The following is a 20,874-nucleotide window of genomic DNA, read 5'->3' on the forward strand; positions in this document are numbered from 1 at the left end:
TGGAAATTACACAAAACCATATTTTAACTATTCAAAATTCATAAACCAGATGGGAAGTTTGACATTTCAAAATTCAAATTTTTTTAATTATTTAAATAAACAAATTAAACCCTACCCACAACCCAAACGCAGCCCCCATCTGTTCCCTCTCCTTCGCTCGTCTCTCTCTACCCTTCAGTCTCCAACAACAGCAGCTGCATCTTGTCCCTCTCCATTGCTCGTCTCTCTCTATCCCTCACCTCTCAACCTAAGAGTGTCGTCGCCAAACTGAAGCTACTCGAAGCCACTGGACCGAAGGCACTGTTATCCATCTTCGCTATCAATCACTATAAACGGCGAACCCATCGCTAACGGCGCTTGAGTTTGCTGCCTACACAGACGATCAGAAATTCGGCCGCGTGCAGCGAGGTGGTGGTTGTGATGTGGTGGTATTGTGTGTGTACTGTGGGTGGTGGTTGTTGCGTGGTGATACGAGTGGCGGCGGTTGTTGACACGGGTGGTGGGATGGGGGTAGAGTCCAGGGGCAGATTGGGGATTTTTTCTTGTGGGGGTGGTGCGATGGTGGTGGTGTTCGTGGGGGCGGTGCGGTGGTTGTGGTGGTTTTGGTTGTGCTAGTGGTGGTGTTGTGTGGTACGGTGGTCGTGGTGGTAGAGACAGTGGTCGTGGCAGTGGGTGCGGCGGTGACGGTGAGCTGTTGGTGGTTGTGGTCTCGGATGTGTTGATTTGTTTTTGGTCGTGGTGTTTGATGAAGGGTGATGGTAGTGCCGGCAACGGTGTTGGAGGATGATTGTTTGGTGGTGGTCACAGATTAAATTGTTAATTGTGACCATTAAATTGGTTAATATGTGACTAATAAATAATACATGACCAATAAGATAAATTGTGATTTAAAAAATTAATAATTTGTGACCTATAGTATTTATGATAAGTGACCTATAAATAAATTATAACGTATAAATTTTTGATTTGTGATCAATGAACAAATTGTGACCTATAATTTTTTTGAATTGTGACCGTGAAGTAATTTGTGACATAAAATTTCTAATTAGTGACCAAAAAATAATAAGTGATGAATTAAATTGTTAATTTGTGATCTAAAAAATTAATAATTTGTGACATATAGTATTTAAGATTTGTGACCTATAAATAAATTGTAACGTATAAATTTTTGATTTGTAACCAATGAATAAACTGTGACTTATAAATTTTTTGAATTGTAACCGTAAAATAATTTATGACATAAAATTTTTGATTTGTGACCAAAAAATAATAAGTGATGAATTAAATCGTTAATTTGTGATCAAATTATATAAATCCATGACTTAAATATATTAAATTACTAAATTAATTAATTAATTAATTAAATTATAAATAATTTTTAATAAAAATTTGATTTTTGAAATTTGAAACTTGTTTTCTTGTTTTTGAAATGTGCCATAATTAATTTCTTAGTTATGAAATTTTCCCTAATAGAATTTGATATTCAGTAAATAATATTCTTTGATATTAAATTTCTTAAAAATTTTAGCTCTTGCAAAAATTATAAATCTTTTATAAATGATGAAAAACTTCATTTTCAATTGCACATTTCAATGAAAAAAAATTTCAACTAACTTACACCCAACTATTTTTTAAAGAAAAATCAATTGTTGATGGATTATTATGCGTACCCACCTATTATAACTTAACATATAAAGTTATTTTTCTCTAATTTAAATAAATTTATTTAATTATTAATGATATATGGGTAGTCATATAAAAGCTGCTATTTTTTTATTTTTGTTTTCTTGCTCAATAAATGAAAATGGAGCGGGGAGCGAGGGTAGGGGTGATCGTCCCTCTTTTCAACCCTAAAAATAGGGTCTTGAATATTTTCACAAAAGAAGTATACTTCGATTATGTTGAAAAATTACTAATACATACCGTGATTGGAGTCGTAGGAGTGATCTTTCCTCTTTACAATCCTAAAAATAGGGTCCTAAATATTTTTGCGGAAAGGAGTTCACTTCGATCATTGTGAAAAGTTACTAATATACGTTGTAAGTTGAGTCTTGCAAGTGCGTGTTTGGCAGGGCTTGACTTTTTCTAAGCTAATTAAATATATTTTTATCCAAGTGGTTTCTAAGTCAACAACTTATTACTCATTGTCAAAACATTTCGTAGGACACACAATTAATAAATACTTCAATCTTCACCAAATATAGCACAAATGCTTTTAAGTCCTTGAAAAATGAATATTCAATGAATTAATAATCTCGCAATTAAATAAATATATCGATCTGATTCCAGTTTGAATCGATTCAGTCCCATTCTTAGAATCAAATATTTCTTGTCTATTTCTCGTTTATAGCTACAGAACTAAATTTTGCTTTTGTTACAAAAATATTTTTTTAATAATCTTTAACTAAAATCGCAATTTACATTTTCATATACATATTCTGAATAATTGAGAGTTTTATCTGTAAAGAGTAAGGCGTGGAATTACACTTTAAAATTTATTTTTTAAAGCATAAAAGAAATTGGACAAGAATCATTGAGTCTACGGGAAAAATAGGGAATGGTTCGGTTCGGTCTGATTCATTTATAGTATGTAGAATCAATAGTTTCATTCTTTTTTTTAATAATCATTGAAAATTAGTTTAGTTGAGTCATACCTGAAACGATATATTCGATATCCATCTCTAAGGACAATTTTTTTTTTTTTTTTTTGAAGAAATAGTCAATAAAATGCAACTATTTGAGTCATAATCATTTTTGGTATGCTTATCCTGTGCTTTGACACTTGAACAATCTCTTTTTTTAGTACATTATTTCGTCATGGTATCATTTTTACTAGGATAATAATTATAATGCAATAAGCGTTCGACATTCATTACATTCTTACAGCATTGTGCTACACGAGCCACGACCTATCCCTAGTAATAGATTTTCTCGATCTCGACATAATTAATTTACGGAGATTTTATGGTATCATTACCTTTATTTTAAACTATGTATTTTAATGAATTTCCCGCTATTGCTTTATTGGGTTTTGTACCGTCCGATTCGAGAGAGAGTAGTTTTGTCATGGTTAATTTGGTAGGCCTGTCCCATGAATAAACTGTGACTTATAAATTTTTTGAATTGTAACCGTAAAATAATTTATGACATAAAATTTTTGATTTGTGACCAAAAAATAATAAGTGATGAATTAAATCGTTAATTTGTGACCAAATTATATAAATCCGTGACTTAAATATATTAAATTACTAAATTAATTAATTAATTAATTAATTAAATTATAAATAATTTTTAATAAAAATTTGATTTTTGAAATTTGAAACTTGTTTTCTTGTTTTTGAAATGTGCCATAATTAATTTCTTAGTTATGAAATTTTCCCTAATAGAATTTGATATTCAGTAAATAATATTCTTTGATATTAAATTTCTTAAAAATTTTAGCTCTTGCAAAAATTATAAATCTTTTATAAATGATGAAAAACTTCATTTTCAATTGCACATTTCAATGAAAAAAAATTTCAACTAACTTACACCCAACTATTTTTTAAAGAAAAATCAATTGTTGATGGATTATTATGCGTACCCACCTATTATAACTTAACATATAAAGTTATTTTTCTCTAATTTAAATAAATTTATTTAATTATTAATGATATATGGGTAGTCATATAAAAGCTGCTATTTTTTTATTTTTGTTTTCTTGCTCAATAAATGAAAATGGAGCGGGGAGCGAGGGTAGGGGTGATCGCCCCTCTTTTCAACCCTAAAAATAGGGTCTTGAATATTTTCACAAAAGAAGTATACTTCGATTATTTTGAAAAATTACTAATACATACCGTGATTGGAGTCGTAGGAGTGATCTTTCCTCTTTACAATCCTAAAAATAGGGTCCTAAATATTTTTGCGGAAAGGAGTTCACTTCAATCATCGTGAAAAGTTACTAATATACGTTTTAAGTTGAGTCTTGCAAGTGCATGTTTGGCAGGCTTGACTTTTTCTAAGCTAATTAAATATATTTTTATCCAAATGGTTTCTAAGTCAACAACTTATTACTCATTGTCAAAACATTTCGTAGGACACACAATTAATAAATACTTCAATCTTCACCAAATATAGCACAAATGCTTTTAAGTCCTTGAAAAATGAATATTCAATGAATTAATTATCTCGCAATTAAATAAATTAATCGATCTGATTCCAGTTTGAATCGATTCAGTCCCATTCTTAGAATCAAATATTTCTTGTCTATTTCTCGTTTATAGCTACAGAACTAAATTTTGCTTTTGTTACAAAAATATTTTTTTTAATAATCTTTAACTAAAATCGCAATTTACATTTTCATATACATATTCTGAATAATTGAGAGTTTTATCTGTAAAGAGTAAGGCGTGGAATTACACTTTAAAATTTATCTTTTAAAGCATAAAAGAATTGGACGAGAATCATTGAGTCTACGGGAAAAATAGGGAATGGTTCGGTTCGGTCTGATTCATTTATAGTATGTAGAATCAATAGTTTCATTCTTTTTTTTAATAATCATTGAAAATTAGTTTAGTTGAGTCATACCTGAAACGATATATTCGATATCCATCTCTAAGGACAATTTTTTTTTTTTTTTTTTGAAGAAATAGTCAATAAAATGCAACTATTTGAGTCATAATCATTTTTGGTATGCTTATCCTGTGCTTTGACACTTGAACAATCTCTTTTTTTAGTACATTATTTCGTCATGGTATCATTTTTACTAGGATAATAATTATAATGCAATAAGCGTTCGACATTCATTACATTCTTACAGCATTGTGCTACACGAGCCACGACCTATCCCTAGTAATAGATTTTCTCGATCTCGACATAATTAATTTACGGAGATTTTATGGTATCATTACCTTTATTTTAAACTATGTATTTTAATGAATTTCCCGCTATTGCTTTATTGGGTTTTGTACCGTCCGATTCGAGAGAGAGTAGTTTTGTCATGGTTAATTTGGTAGGCCTGTCCCACAATTTCGACATTTTCAAAACCTTTAAGTATCTCTTATCATGCATGGGGTAGCACGTAGTACTTTATAATTTGAATTTTTGTGACAAATTTTTTCAATCCTTAATTCAACTGTGTGTTAGAATTAAAGGTGTACATTTTGATTGCTATAGTGCGTCCAAGGTTCAGTGCCATTTTGAATAGGTCCAATTAGGAAGAAAATAATGTCAAGTTTAGCATTCTTCTCTTTTGTGTCTCTTTCAATTTTTCTCTACTGTGCTCAGTGGCTTAGAAGGATATGATTCAGGCCTAACACAACCAACGCAGCTTCCTCCCATACACCCCAAAGGCAAGTTTAGTAGATAAGCAACCTTAACTTAGAAAAGACCAAAAAAATAAAAATAAATAAATAAACTGTTTTTGAAATAATTGGTCTAGATATTGTCAACACATACTTTGTAAACCAAATCTGTCAACCTAATTTGTAGAAATAGCATGATTCAATTGTTAACTTTATAGTATTTTTAATACTCCAATAGTTAACTTTATAGTAAAAAGAGAAACAGCTATAACTTATAATTATGACTAATTCTATGATAGAGTTTAAGTACAATATATTGGCATAGTAGATATGACCACATTGGGTGCAAAGGGAAAAAGCCAATCCAAATAATATACAATTATCAAGCTTTAATCATTACTTGGGTACTAAACGAACTGACATCTAGTTTTAAATTAAAGGTGACAACCATTGACAATACTATGTTCATATTAAGGTTTAATAAAGCAAGATTCCTCTTAAGTGCATTACCGAGGGGAATGGGAAATGGTCACTTTGGGCCCCGTTGGTGGATATGGAAAATGGAACAATTTTTTCAATTTTTTATAGAGTTTGTTTAGCAAGGGTATATAAATATTTATCAAAAATCGAACCACTTGTCATGTATATATTTCATGAAACTCACAAATACTAATTCTATCAATTTATAAATTAACACCTGCCAATTAACATACATGTTATCATACAATAGAATCATGCAATAGAATTAATGTATGGTACAGGAGAATTATATTACCTAATAAGCAAAATTTTACCCTTTTTTGTCGTTGTTTATAGAAAAAGGTGTAATGTTTTGTGGTTTAGCTATATTATTCATATTTCGTACAGACATTTTTTATTTTTTATTTATTTATTTATTTTTATGTCAATGCTAATCAGCATATGAGTCCGGATGGGTCAGTTTGAGGTCGATAGAAGTAAAATAAAATAAAATAAATAAATAAATAAATAAAATAAAATTACTTTGACAACAACTTAATACGCTTAAACTGGCAAAATCACGAACTTGTCAATTTATATGAATTTTCAAACCAATTTGAGTCATTAAATTATTAAAATTAATACACTCGACCTATGAATCAATTCACATGGCAGTTAGTTAAGCAAAAGCCAAATAAGAGGCCCAACACGTAAGGTCTGCATTCTACTTTGTATCGCCTCTTCCATGTGTGCCTTTTGAAGCGATAAGATCATATCATTGGATATCTCGTCCAAAACGATGTTATTGGAGGCAATGGACATCTTCTGTGATGGGTATCATCCACAAGTCTCGTCTCGATCATGTCACTTGCAGAGTAAATTTAATTAACAATGATGATAGCTTTGCAACGACACTGTTCGATCGGACAACTTTTCAGTCTATGTCAAGCTATGGAGACTATTTTACAGCCTATGTTCAAGCTATAGAGGCCACATAACTATGACAACTAGAGATTGACACAATTGACATAATGGAACTTGACAAATGAGTAGTAATCTCTTTTGGCTATAAACAATCTCACGTAATGATATTCAAAGTAATGCAATTCTAAATGAAAAGTAGAATTAAAGATTGGTAATTCTTTGTTCAACCCCACACTCGTATTTTTGTCAATTGTTATCTCTTCCACTCTCAAATACATTTTTCGCTGTTTGAGTTGAGCATCTAAGTGCCAATGTCGTCGGAGTTACATCCATGTGTGCAATGTAACACACATATTGACAAAAGTGAAGCCGAGATCTATTAATAGTTGGATCTCGCCAAATTTGAAGATCAACAAAAACCAATAGAATGACAAGTTGTCATTTAAAATAAATACTAATACATCCACTTCTAGTGAGAATAGATGAAACAATTCTAGTTTAATACTAACATTAGAGTAAAAATGATAGCCACTTTTCTACCACCTGCACAGACAGTCAGACACAGAGAGATAGAGAGAAGTCAAACTTTAAACAGGTGGTGGATCCAAGAGAAAGGCACAGTATATTGTTACAGATCAAAAGAGCTAAAAGATTATCTTTATTCCCTATCATTTTATGGCACCAAACATCAGAAATTTTTTTAGAAAAATGTGATCTAAAGACTAAAGTTTGGAAGAGATAGAGAGAGAAAATAAAAGAAAAGCTAAAAAAGTGAAAAAGTCTATACCTAGAAGGAATCTTAACATTGAGAATTGAAATGAAGGTAAATTTATCGGATATGAAATAACTTTGTAGGAATGGATTTCATTTTCCATGTCCACGACATGTTTTCCATTTCTAAAGCTTCATTGGACCATTCGGATTTAAAGCATTTTCTTTTTCTTGAAAATAATTATCTTTTAGCCTTGAAAATCTGACAAATTATGAAAATGACTTTTGTGCATGTGTCCCCATCGTTTTCTTTTTTCTCAACGTTCACAAACTATTAGGCTTCGTGGCCATTCATATCAGTCTATGTTTATAGAAAGCCTACCAATTCACATTTAAATAGGATCTTCTAGTTTATATTTCTTTTCATTATTTGAACATTTCTTGACTTGATTAAAGTCCTCCTTCCCCAACCCCCTATAGTCTTCGTGTATGCATTGTCTCAGCATATTCAACATGCTGAGGTGCTTGTTTGCCCTAGATAAATATGTGAATGTGACCCAATAACAAGTTCCAAGGCGAGCATGAGTGCCCTATGAATATTTCGCGTTTTACTCTATGATTTAGTAATGAGTGCCTAGACAAACCTGTTTGCACTTGTACATTATTCAATTCCTTGGGTCTGTGTCCAAGGTTAATGTCATTATTATAGGATTTAATTGCTTACTTATGGTCTTGAGCATGTTATTTAGGGTACCATTATTTGCATCCACAATTTTTATATATGCGTCACACTTTTTATACATTCCTATTAAAATTTTAAAAAATTATTATTTTCATCCATGTAAAATTTCAAAATTGTTCTTATTAAATTCATTTATTTAAATATTATAGATCCATACAAATTTTATATATTCATCACACTATAAATACATTCCTAATACAATTTCGAAAATCGCTATATTCATCTAATTCTTACTTCTTATTTTCTATATAATCATGTCGGCCCCTTAATATTTAGATATAAAGGTTAACAAATCTCTCTCTCTCTCTCGAATTTATAGGATTCTTTAAGTATACTCCTCACGCAACCAAACAAATCCCTCCTCGAATCATATATTAATTTATTTTATTTTATTTTATTTTTGCTTGTGAACTCATAATTTTGGTTATTTATATTTCGATTGATGATTTTAAATGTGTTTCCTTTTATAATGTAAGAATAGTTGGACAAGTATTGAAACTTATTTTGAAATTTCTCTTATGTTTTCATTCGTCAAATCAATACTTAAAAAAAGCATAAAAAATGATTCTATTTATCCTATCATGAAGAAATTATAACTCTAATGATGTGTTATTTTTTAATTTTTTTAATTTCCATTGAAGATGATATTTTATGATTAGGTTTTTATGATTTTAGTTAAAGATAATGTTTTATGATTATTAGAATTTTAGTTAATCACTGTTTAAAAGAATTTATGAAAATAAACATTAGTAGATAAATTTAGAGCAATATATTTTTATTTAATTTTATATATGTCTATTTATGTAAATTTACTTAAGGTCAAAAAATATAATATAATTATCTTTTTAGAAGTGGATGTATATATAAAAATTGTGAATATAAATATTGGTACCCTGTTATTTATTGGCAATGCGATGGTTAACCGTAGCATTTATCACTTTCTACGTCAATTTTGTTATTTAGATAGTATTTGTCAATTAATGAGGGGTTTGTTAGAAATATTAACTTGATAAGATGAACTTGATATATATTTGTGAAAACAAGGTTAATTGGATGCTTATATAAAGACTCTTCATCAGATAGTTGTTCTCGGACGTAAGCGCTCCCTTGGTTGGGGGCTGTGCTGCCCTACCTTTCGATCAATTCATAGTCGAAAAGGCAGATCACGAACACTACATGTGTGGGAGTGATACTGGTCCATCTGGTGATGAAGAATCCCCAATCGCTTCATCTTCCGCTGCCCTTTCATTTTCTTCAATTGTCACTCGACAGTCCAACAAAGAGGCGAAGTACTGTATCTTTCTTTCCATTACGAACGACATGCTTCCCCTGCTTCCTCCCCATGTCCGATCGCTTTGGGAGAGTCACGGGGGAGGAAGATAGAAGGTAACCCATGACACAAAAGGAGTTACACTTTTATCCCATCTTTGCTTTGCGGATGGGACGAGGGCGAGCGCAATCTCATATGGGCTCTTGGCAATTGATTCAGTTATTCATGTAATGAAAAGACATCATTTGAGTATATTATGATCGACTATTTTCTCATGTACACAAAACATTTTATTGTTACACATAATTTGTATATTAGTGAGGTATGTACTTTAACTTGAAGTTGCTCGTATTTTAGCTCACGTTGAAGGGTAGGAATAGTTTGCTCCGGCTCTATGGATTAATTAAATGTAATGAGCAAAGAATGAAACCCGAAAGAAACAAAATATTAGGCCTTGGCCATGTGATCGATCACATGGTTAATGGTCCATGCTATAGACGAATAAGCTCAACACATGGAAGTGTGATAACAGATGTAGAACTCTTAATAGAGATTGAAACTAGCTATTGAGGACCATCTGGATTTTTCCATCAATGTGGCTAAAAGACTTGAGTTGTTGCACTTTCATGGCGGGGTCCAATTGTTAGCTACATACAGCCGAAAAGGTCCTCCACAATATGTGCCCGTCTTGTCATTTATTTACATATACGTGTGTTTCAAATCATTTTGTAATGGATGGAGGATTAACCTGTATATTCTCCTCTTTTTTTTTTTTTTTTTTTTTTTTTTTTTTTTTCCATAAAAAAACAAAACTTTTTTTTTTTTTTTTTTGGTAGAGTCCCATAAGGACTGATCAGGTCAAATTTTGGGCCAATAGAAACCCCAAATGGTCACTGAACTTTGCTGAAAGTCCTCAAAAAGGTCATCGAACTTGAAAACGTCTATAAGTAGTCACTGAACTTAGCTTGAAATCTCCCTAGAGGTCACCGAATTTAAAAACGTCCCTAAATGATCACTAAACTTTGCAAAAAATTCTTAGGGGGTCACCAAAGTTTGCAAATTATTGAACTTTGCAAAGATGAATGGGGTCCCAATCTGCCAATTTTGGTGACCCTTTAGAAATTTTTTGCAAAATTCAGTGACCATTTAAGGACGTTTTGAAGTTCGATAACCTCTTGGAGGACTTCGAGCAAAGTTCAGTGACTACTTAGGGATGTTTTGAAATTCGGTGACTTCCCAGGGGTCTTCGACAAAATTCAGTGACCATTTGGGGTTTTCTCGAGTTAAGCTTGCTAAATTGGTTCTCATTGCCATGTCGTCATTCTTGCACATCTTTTTGATTTATCGCACTGCTTTTAATGATCTAGCTGAGAGAGACTGTGGCACAAAGCCAGTGAGTTTAATATTCCCTACGTCTTACAAAGACATATTTGTTTATATTTTATACAAATTAAGAAAGTTTAAATAATATAATTGGAAATATAATTTTTTTCTTACATTTTTTCTAATATACTTTCTCCATTAAATAATGGTTTAATTAAGAGTAATACATATTTGTTGATAACAAGAGACATTAAATATGGGTATATTAGAAAACTAAAACTCACCTATACTTCCTACAAGAAAAGTGATATCTAATTTGGGATAAGCAAAAAATGAGAGTAAGATCATCTTTATGGGATAGATAGAGTAGCTTTTTAGCGCCCGAAGGACCAACATGAACTTGTTCTTAACCGAACCCAGCTCATTTAATTTAACTTTCTTATAACCCTAGTTAAGATCAGAACAAATATTCTAGGTGATTCCAAACTCGATTTCACTCCTAATAATAAATTTAATAATTTTAGCGCTTGTTTGTTATGATCTTTGAAAAGTCCAAAGTTATTTTTGAGACTAAAACCTGCTTTTGAACATGTTTTAATAATTTTCTAAAAGTTCTTTGTCGAGCTATAACGGAGTTTTCTATAAAAAGTAGAAATCCTACCAAACGGACCCTTAATTTGCTTAAAAAACAATGCAATTAATTAGTACCATTCATGATATCACTTGAGAAAACCGAATGGACACGAGAAGGGGGGGAAAAAGGGAAAAAAGAAAAAGGGATTTACAATGACTAAAAACAAAACCCTTAAAACGAGAAATGGAGAATATCAACTGGTTATTCTAGTTACAATGTCTGCAACCTATGAAGCATAAATCAAATTGGTAATCATATGTAACAGTGCTACACTACAAATTGTGGGCTTTCTTGTCAATCATCTTACAAATATGTGGTTGGACTATAGAATGTAATGCCATCTAGGAGACTAGGAGTGCAACTCTTGAAATTACTAAAAGTTGTTGATAAATGGCTAGATTTTTTCCATAGACAACGATTTTCATATCGTGCACGTGACAATGTCTAATCATCTTAGTGCTGGTGGACCCTTATGACTAGAAACATTACAACTTATTGTATGACCTATTATTTCTGGTACTTGTTTTTTGTATCAGACTTTCTTTTACAATTTATAAAGTTTTTCAAGATATAAGTTTTATGAAAAACCTAGCTCCTATTCTCCAAGTTGTCTTAGATTGATTGTCCACACGTTAATTTGCTCACTCGAAATCAGTAAAACAGATTCTTGTTTTCTCATAATTTTTTTATTTGGGTAATTAGCACAAAACGTCCCCACCTTTCATGATTTTTTGTGAAAAACGTCCATACCTTTCGTTTTTCGATGCCTTTCATCCCTACTTTTACTTTTTCTTGTGCAAAACATCATTTTCATCATTTTTCTCAATAAAAAACTATAAAATAACTAACATACCCTTCTATTTAAATAAAAAAAAATAAAGAACTAATTGCGATTATAGTCTCAATTTTTAAAAAAGTTCAAAAGGGTCCCAAATAAAAAAATAAAATAAATTCTCCACCTCCACCGCAATTTATAGCCGAGTATGAATCTCTAAAGCCTAATATACTACAGAGTCTGAGTTTGTAGTAACTATTATTTCAAGCAAAATTGATAAATATAGAATGAGAAAATGCGACAAAAACCATGGAATTTGAAGCAAAAATTGCATCAGTACAACAAAAGCCCTCAATGGATACTCCTTTGGTACTACCATGTGGCAAATCCTGAGGAGTCCCTCAGACGATTCATTAGTGGGTAGAACAATTTTTCCATTTCATCACAAATCCCATTTCCATAGTAGGAATTACGGGATTACATGATGGGTATAAAGCAAATAGATTGAAATGGCGCTTAGCAATAATGGAAGAGAAAGTAGTGTTGAAATTGGGAGAGAAATTCAAGAGCTTGGATGGAAAAGTAAAGAAACAGTGCTTAGATAAAGATACTGCCATTGTTGTGTTCCTGTAAAGGTTTAATGCTTAGAAAAGAAAAGAAACAGTGCTTATAATTGTGGTGTTATGGGGGTTTTCCACCACCACCACTTTTTTATTTTTTTATTTGGGACTCTTTTGAACTTTTTTAAAAATTGGGGTAATAATTGCCATTAGTTCTTTATTTATATATTTTTTAATTTAAATAGAAGGGCATGTTAGTTATTTTATAGCTTTTTATTGAGGAAAATGATGAAAATGATATTTTGCACAAAAAAAGGTAAAGATAGGGATGAAATACACTAGAAAACGAAAAGTATGAACGTTTTTCACAAAAATCATGAAAGGTAGGAATGTCTTGTGCTAATTATTTTTTTTTATTTTTTTATTTTTTTAGAGAGAGAGAGAGGAAGTTGATTGTGGTTTCAGGGGTCCACATATGGGCCTAGGCCTAGTGTCCAATCAGGAGTTAGCCTGACAACTTTGGATTCCCTAACTTTCCCACGCCATTTAAAATGTCGGAAATTGACGGGTCAATTTGGCTTGGACTTATTTGGCAGCAAGTGATAGAGTAACAGTGTCGATTATAATTAAATAGAACTAAAATCTCCCCCTGAATTATTGAGAGCTTTTTTTGTTTTATCATCTTCTGCGGTCGTCTCCTCCTGATTAGGATTCTGACACGGTCAGTTTGTGATTCAATTTGGACAGTATTCATTCATTTTGTTTTGTATATTGCTACTCAAACGGCCTTTGTCACAGAGCCCATCAAAAGCCCTGTTTGTATAACATTGCTCTTTTATTTTAGCATTAACTTGAAAAAATGAAAAAGAAAGTACGACCATTATACCTCCACCTCACTTGGAGGCATAGTTTCCTCCACGTGGAGACCCTGTGCATGTGTTCGACTCAAGCTCTCCGTAATTAAGTCTAGGTTGGCGACCGAGGAGTCTATATGACGGAGTAAGCATATTCGAATATAACAAACTTAAGTTTTAAACTTGAGACCGAAACTTAAGCCGAGGCCCAAGCCGAACCTTGGAGCCTAGCATAGCCAAAGCTCCATACAGGCCCCAAGAGTGGAAACCTAAAAATTTGATGCAAAAACCGAAGGTCTAGGACTAAGCTGAGGTCGACACCTTATGCCCTATAAGCCAAGGATGGGCTGACCCAAGTTGTTGAAATACAAAGCCAAGTGTTTCGATGCCTAGGCCAAGGCTAAGGCTAGCCCATCCGAACACATGGAGGGCTTTATTGGATATACAGAAGAAGAACGCAAGTTGATAAACATGGGAAAGTGAGACAATTTATTAAATCGTTCATTTAAAAATTTATATTTTTCAAGTATAAGCTAGATTTACTAAAATGAATAATTGTGTAGAGTAGTTTTCGTGAGATGATAATCCAAACTCAATAGGTTGACTTTACTGCTTGTCTAGTAATATTATTCACTTGCAATTTTAACTCCTCAGTAATCCACAGAGCCAAGGATGTGAAATCAAAATTTCCTAGCCAAAAACCTGTCAACCTATTTCCCCACATCCAATTTTTTCTATCTTGATTGTTTGAGTGTATATGATCGTCGTGACTCTTATCAGAGCAATGATCTTGCATTGTAATGTTATTTAAATAGACAAGTACCATATAAGTGGGCAGAAAGGCGACCAAATTCGGTAGACTTAGGAGTCGATAAAATTTTGAAGTCAATACGAAAATTGTTTTCATAGATTGTGTAATAGTTTGTAAAAGATGTGAGATAAGGAGAAATTATGAGTTAAAGAGTTCATGAAGAGATAGATCAAACCAAATAGTGTTGATATATTATAAATTTATGTATGAGCTGTTTATGATTCTTGGTTCGTCCATGTGACTTGGATATTTTATGTTGGTGGGTTGGGCCGTTATGGAGTAGTTGCTTGGTTTCTCACTTGTTCTGGGCTTCATTTGTTATCTCATTTCCTTGTCTTTTGCATGTTGCTGGAACTGGGCTTGATCTATTTTGTGCTTATTTATGTCTCGTTACAGCCCTTCCCAACTTGTTTAAAATCGCATGCACGAGAAGAGATAATTCGAATATATGTTTATCTAAGAATAAAGTCGCTTATAGGGTATCGCGATATTGGTTAAAACAAACGCGTTTTTAGAGTTTTCGAAAACGAAAAATGGAAAATGGCCCGAAAACGGCAAACCAACCGCACCCTTAGTCTTTGGAACCACAGTGCACGGGTTTGAAGATGCTTAAAACAATACGGGATACCTCCCACTCTGGATTCATATTGCTGCAAAATTTAAACCCAAAAAACATATATATGTTGTTTTTGCTGCAAATACTATTGTCTTTGCATTGTTCTAATTCATATACATTTTTCTGAAAGTTTTATTATCATATACAAATGCTATTAGTTTACAAATGCTATTAGTGAAGAATTGCAGCTTTGTGAACCAAAGAACTTCTAATCTTTACCCACAGCTTGCTCTTCCTATTTTTTCTAGTTTTAGCAGGGATCTTGATCTTTATTAGTCTTTTTCGTTTGAGATTGATATTTGCATTCAAAAGTGTACCAGTTAATTATCTAAATGAACTTTTTAGATCGAGCTCCTATATAGCCATACTAATAAATTGGGTTTTATTTACTTTCTACTTTTATACAGGTAGAAAACATGTGTCAATGCTCAATTCGAGAAAGTTTTCTGGTTTAACAAATTTATTGTTCAACAGAAGGTTTGGTATCTGCTCACTTTCCCAATCATGTGACATCATGATTCATGAGCACACTTGCACTTACTTGTATCTGTCAATTCCACTCAACTGCATGTTCTTTGGTGATAGTTCTTTGAAGAGTTCATTACTCCAACTCCTGATCACTTTAGCTCATTTCACTTAGATCATTACTTTTGCACTTTTCACATAAATCTGGAATTCTGTTTTCTGTACTCTTCTCATGAAACTATAAGTTCACCTATAACATAGATTTAATCTACAAAGTTGCAATAACTTAGATAAGACAACAACAAGAAGACAAGAATCAAAAAAATGCTGGACACAACATTTCTGAACCATGGCTGCTAGCTGGTATTTTTAAGCTGAAGAAGAAAAAGGAGAATTTAATGTGTTTAAACATTAAGCTATAAGAGTGTTTGATATGTTTAAGCCTCAAGCAATAAGAGACTTTAGTATTCCATGGATATTTCACTTGGTTGCATTTTGACTGCTCTGAGGCAGAAGATAAAGGTAATAATGAACTTATTGATGTATTTCACCTGTCAACTATTTGTACGAGTCCTTTATTGCTGTAAATTGTGAAAAATGACCGGAGTGTTAAATGATTTGTTCATTTCCTCTTTCATTTGTGTGCCTAAATCATATAAACTTATTTGAAACATCTTTACAACCAAAGTTTACTACTGGTTGCAGTTTTGCTGTTGACATTAATCTTCAATGTGCATCTGTATGTGTGCATGCATGCACCTTAATATGTGTCAGTTTTTGTGCTTTCTTATTTGCACATATCTATTTTTGATTTTCTACTAACACTGGCAGAACTATAGAAGAATTGCCAAATAGCAAGCGTAAATGTTTAAGAGCAGGGAAAGTGTCTCCTCATCGGCCTGTCCCTGCTCACATACCAAGGCCTCCTTATGTCAATTCTAAGAAACCACCTGGCTTTGCAAGTAGACCAGAGGTGCATGATAAGAAAGGGATAGAATGCATGAAAGCTTCAGGAAAGCTCGCTGCACAGGTTCTTCAGTATGCTGGGACCTTAATCAAGGTGAATTTCTGATCATTTCGACCACTTCATCGATGTCCTATCAACTTCAGACACAGCTTTTAGCTTCACTACAAATTCTCACTGTCAATGAGGTGGCTTTAGTCCCAGTTAAGGCATTCAAATTGACATGGAACTAGGAAGAAATAGCCCGCCACTGGTGGTCAATAATATCTTCATCCTGTCACTTAACCTATTTTAAGTAGCTATTTTACTACGCATATTAGATTATTTAACTGCAGACTCTGTAACAAGTTACTGTTGGTCTTGAACCCTTATATGCCTTCTAGGTACACCTGAATTAATTATACTTGTATGCTGAAATTAACTTCTTCTTTTTTCCTTCTCTTGGCAGCCAGGCTTAACAACGGATGAAATTGATGAAGCAGTTCATCATATGATCATCAACAATGGAGCATATCCCTCTCCACTTGGTTATGGCAGGTTCCCAAAGAGTGTATGCACATCTGTGAACGAGTGCATTTGCCATGGAATCCCAGATTCACGCGTGCTTGAGGTTTGTTGTACGGAACCATTGTCATTATTTGATTCTTCATCTCTAGAATTTTCATATATTCGCAAGTCTAAGATCTCTGGTATATGTTGTCTTGGCAGGATGGTGATATTGTCAATATTGACATCACAGTTTATCTCAATGTAAGCTTTTTATCAATCAATTAAAGCCATGCTGTATTCTTCACTTCAACTAAAATAGGGATGCAAAGGAATCATTGGTGTGAGATTGTATTTTAGATTTTTCCCTAAAAATAAAAGTTACTAAGGAAATTTGTATCTTGCTGCCAGATGGATAATGGTTTTGCTTGGAATATATAAAAACTCCTGGTGCGTTTGAATAGCAGTGGGATGATGATAACCTCAAATGATTTATCCAATCAATGATTATGTTATCTACCATGAGATGATGAAATCTAGGCTTTAGTCTGTGGACCTGGAGTTAGAACTTGCTGAGAGCTTACATGTAGTGTTTTTCAAATACACTTGTACAATTGCCTACTAGCTCTTGGAAAGGAAAATATTGTGTTATTGGAATGTTGTTCTATGGCGATTATAGCCTGTTACTGCATTATGTTATGTTATTTGTGATGCTAGTATTTCTCTTCATTGATTGTTGGAGCAACTTTTCACTGATCTATATCTTTAATATAATTTTCTGCAAGTTTATAAGTTTGTTTTACTGTATTTTATTGTTCAACTTACTGTCCTATGCAGGGTTATCATGGTGATACTTCAACAACATATTTTGTTGGAGATGTTGATGAGGAAGCCAGAAACTTGGTAAAAGTATGCTTTTCTGGTTGCTGCAGTTCTGGTTACCCTTATACATTTCCATTTGGTTAAAATGATATATTGAATGTACGTCTTCTCTAGAAATGCAAAATGAATTTTCTGTTCATGGAACTACTACACCATTTCATGGACTTAAACTTCTCCTGTTTTCATTCCCACTTGCTTTATTCTGTTGTATGTTGCCTGTGGAGCACATCAGTTCTTCTATTTGGTTTTGTCAATATGTCAAACTGTTGTGCCACTGTAGAAGATTAAGTTCATTCTCAATGACATTTAACTTAGATTTGTAGATACTTTTATCATCTCTTGAGAGTAATTCGTGTGTTGCTTTAGGTAACCAAAGAATGCCTTGACAATGCAATATCAATATGTGCACCAGGAGTAGAATTTAACAAAGTTGGCAAGACAATACAGTAAGTAATCTTTTATCAGTTTAATATTTTCCTTAAACATGATATGCTGTTTTCAATTATATTTATTTCTTCATCAGAAACATTAATTAGTATATGTTTATACTTTGAGTATAAATTAGTGATCTTTTATTTTTCACGTATGTTATGTAATCTACATTCTAGTATTGATAAACGTGCAATGCACACAGAGACGAGCGCAGGCATATGTTCTTGCATACACAAATGTAATGTACATTTTTAGTACTATTATTTCCATGCTAACTGAAAGCAGTCATTATAACTCGTCCATTTAAACTATAGAACAATGGAAATCTCTTCTAATGTACAAATTTTCAATTTATCGTGGCATTACACTTTTCAGTCCTTTGCAGAATGTCAGACTTTCTTTACTGACTAATACTTAGTATTGATGTTCTCTTTGAAGTGACCGTGCAGATAAACACCATTACGGGGTTGTCCAACAGTTTGTTGGCCATGGAGTTGGACGGGTTTTCCATAGCGATCCAGTCATTCTGCACTTCAGTAAATTCTCCAACTTAATGTTAACATTTTCTGTGTCTTTGCAATCTTTGTCTTCATGTTAAATAGTAATGATTTAGTGTGCATATATGTTCTGTTGACCGAGCTATAGATTCCTCTTATAAGTAACAGTCATGGGGAGCACAAGATCCAAGTAAAATAAAGGGAAATATTTAGTACTGGATTGGTAATTGGGGATTGCCTCGCATCATTCTTGGAGTCAAAGAGTACTTTTAGCAAGCCTTCTGCTTATCATTCCATATTTTGAAGTGATATATTTAATATGACTTGTGACAGACTAAAAAGAACCATCTCAATTCTAGATTTTTAGGTATCATTGTGTTGGTTGATATTTGCTCTATCTTCAGATTGGTTTGGAGAATATGTGTGCTTGTACTTGCTGCGACCATTACGATTTTTAATACTCTTTTCACTTTCAAGCTCTATTCCCAATCTTTCTTCATGTAGGTTTGGACTTGTCACCAACATTATGAAATGTAGGATTTCCTCCAAAAAGAACAGGATTATCCGTTAATATTTCCTTATATATTCTTTTTGTTGCACCTATATTCTTCCAAGAGTCTATGTGATGCTTTATTTCAGATGAATAATGGCCTTTCTGGCCGTGGGCGTTTGTACATATATTCTTCTTTGAAAGGCAGTTTTGTAAATATTTTTTGAAGATCTTAATATGAATTTTCACTTACACTACAAACGTTTGGCTTACTTGAACTGCTATAAATTTTGGGGAATTTAGATATATCTTTCATCCTACACAACAATTTAGTAGTAAGGTACTGGCAGGACAAATGAAACACTGTAGACTGAAAGCACCGCTCCTTTGTTTGAGTGGAGAAAAATTAGAAAGTCAGCCTTTCTGTTGTGTGGCCTTGTCAATACTTTTATTTTACGGGCCTTTGCCCAACCATCCTGCACCCTTTTTATCATGTTCCGAAGAGTTTCTCTGACTCTGTATATTTAACACCTTTATATATTCTTGATGTTGGTTTTTGTAGTGAACAATGGTCATGGACGCATGTTGCTGAATCAGACTTTCACAATTGGTAATATATCTTGTCTAATGCTTTCGTCCTCAGTGAAGTACATCTCATGGTGCTGATGATGTAGAAATGTTGGTGTATGAGATCTAAAATATTTGAGAATTTATGCATAATAATGATTGCAAATTGGCCCATATGATTTGCTGATGATGCATTCCTACTCTCCTATCGAAGATAGCAGAATGTAGGAAATGCCAATCAAGTCTTAATGGGTCATGGATACAATTCAACACACTGATATATGCTGTCATATCATTTCCTCTGGACTTATTAATTTCATGAAGGAAAACCAAAATGACTGAATTCATTGTTGAACCTTGTAGATTTTCTTTATATGATGGTCATTATCATGATTCTAGCACGAAATTATTTCTATTTCTTGGCCTTCATTCTTTTTTCACGGTTTATTACATCGACGACAAGAATCATATATCACTGTGCAGAACCGATGCTGACAATTGGCAGCATTAACCCAATAATGTGGGATGATAATTGGACTGTTGTGACAGAGGATGGGAATCTGTCCGCTCAATTCGAGCATACCCTCTTAATTACCGAGAATGGTGCTGAGATACTAACCCAATGTTAAGATGGAATTACTAAGCATTGTCAAAGAGAAGCTGAGAACGGGGCATCCCCCGTAGACCATACGTTATCATGGGATGCAACTTTATTCACTTAATTAATTAGGAAAGGGTACCCATTTGACTTCCAATTTATTCGATGTCCCTTTTCTTCAATCATTTGGGATTGAATCTTGACTTGTATATTTTCTTGTTGTATACTAGTAATTCGTAGGGATAGATTCTCACACTTGTATTATTATTGAATTATTTATGCATGTCAACTGTTTTATGTTTTTTCAAACACTTGTTCCAAATCAGCCATTGAATTATACTCCAGATTATTGAACCCAGGAAAAGAAACCCATCAACATATAATAGTACACGGGCCAGACCACTACCCATTTGTTGCAACCTAATTAATTTTGTTTAAAAGAGATTGCAATTACATAGAAACAGCCTGCTTATTGTTCGACAGATTGCCCCAACCAAAATGTTTTTGCGTGGACCTCAATAATCTCATCTTA

The 20,874-nt window shown here is 32.9% G+C and overlaps 1 protein-coding gene across 1 annotated transcript; it reads left to right on the top strand.

Annotated features, from left to right (window-relative positions):
* Positions 1-12,645: 12,645 nt before the first annotated feature.
* Positions 12,646-20,651, top strand: LOC111366896 (methionine aminopeptidase 1D, chloroplastic/mitochondrial-like). Its single transcript, XM_022987579.1, has 10 exons — positions 12,646-12,749; positions 15,307-15,438; positions 16,258-16,486; positions 16,839-17,000; positions 17,099-17,140; positions 17,714-17,785; positions 18,125-18,204; positions 18,629-18,726; positions 19,740-19,787; positions 20,228-20,651. Exons 1-10 carry the CDS (start codon positions 12,646-12,648, stop codon positions 20,371-20,373), a joined length of 1,113 nt encoding a protein of 370 aa, XP_022843347.1. The 3' UTR covers positions 20,374-20,651.
* The last annotated feature ends 223 nt before the right edge of the window (positions 20,652-20,874 follow it).

Source organism: Olea europaea, chromosome 18 (assembly GCF_002742605.1).
Source record: "Olea europaea var. sylvestris chromosome 18, O_europaea_v1, whole genome shotgun sequence".
NCBI lineage: Eukaryota > Viridiplantae > Streptophyta > Magnoliopsida > Lamiales > Oleaceae > Olea > Olea europaea.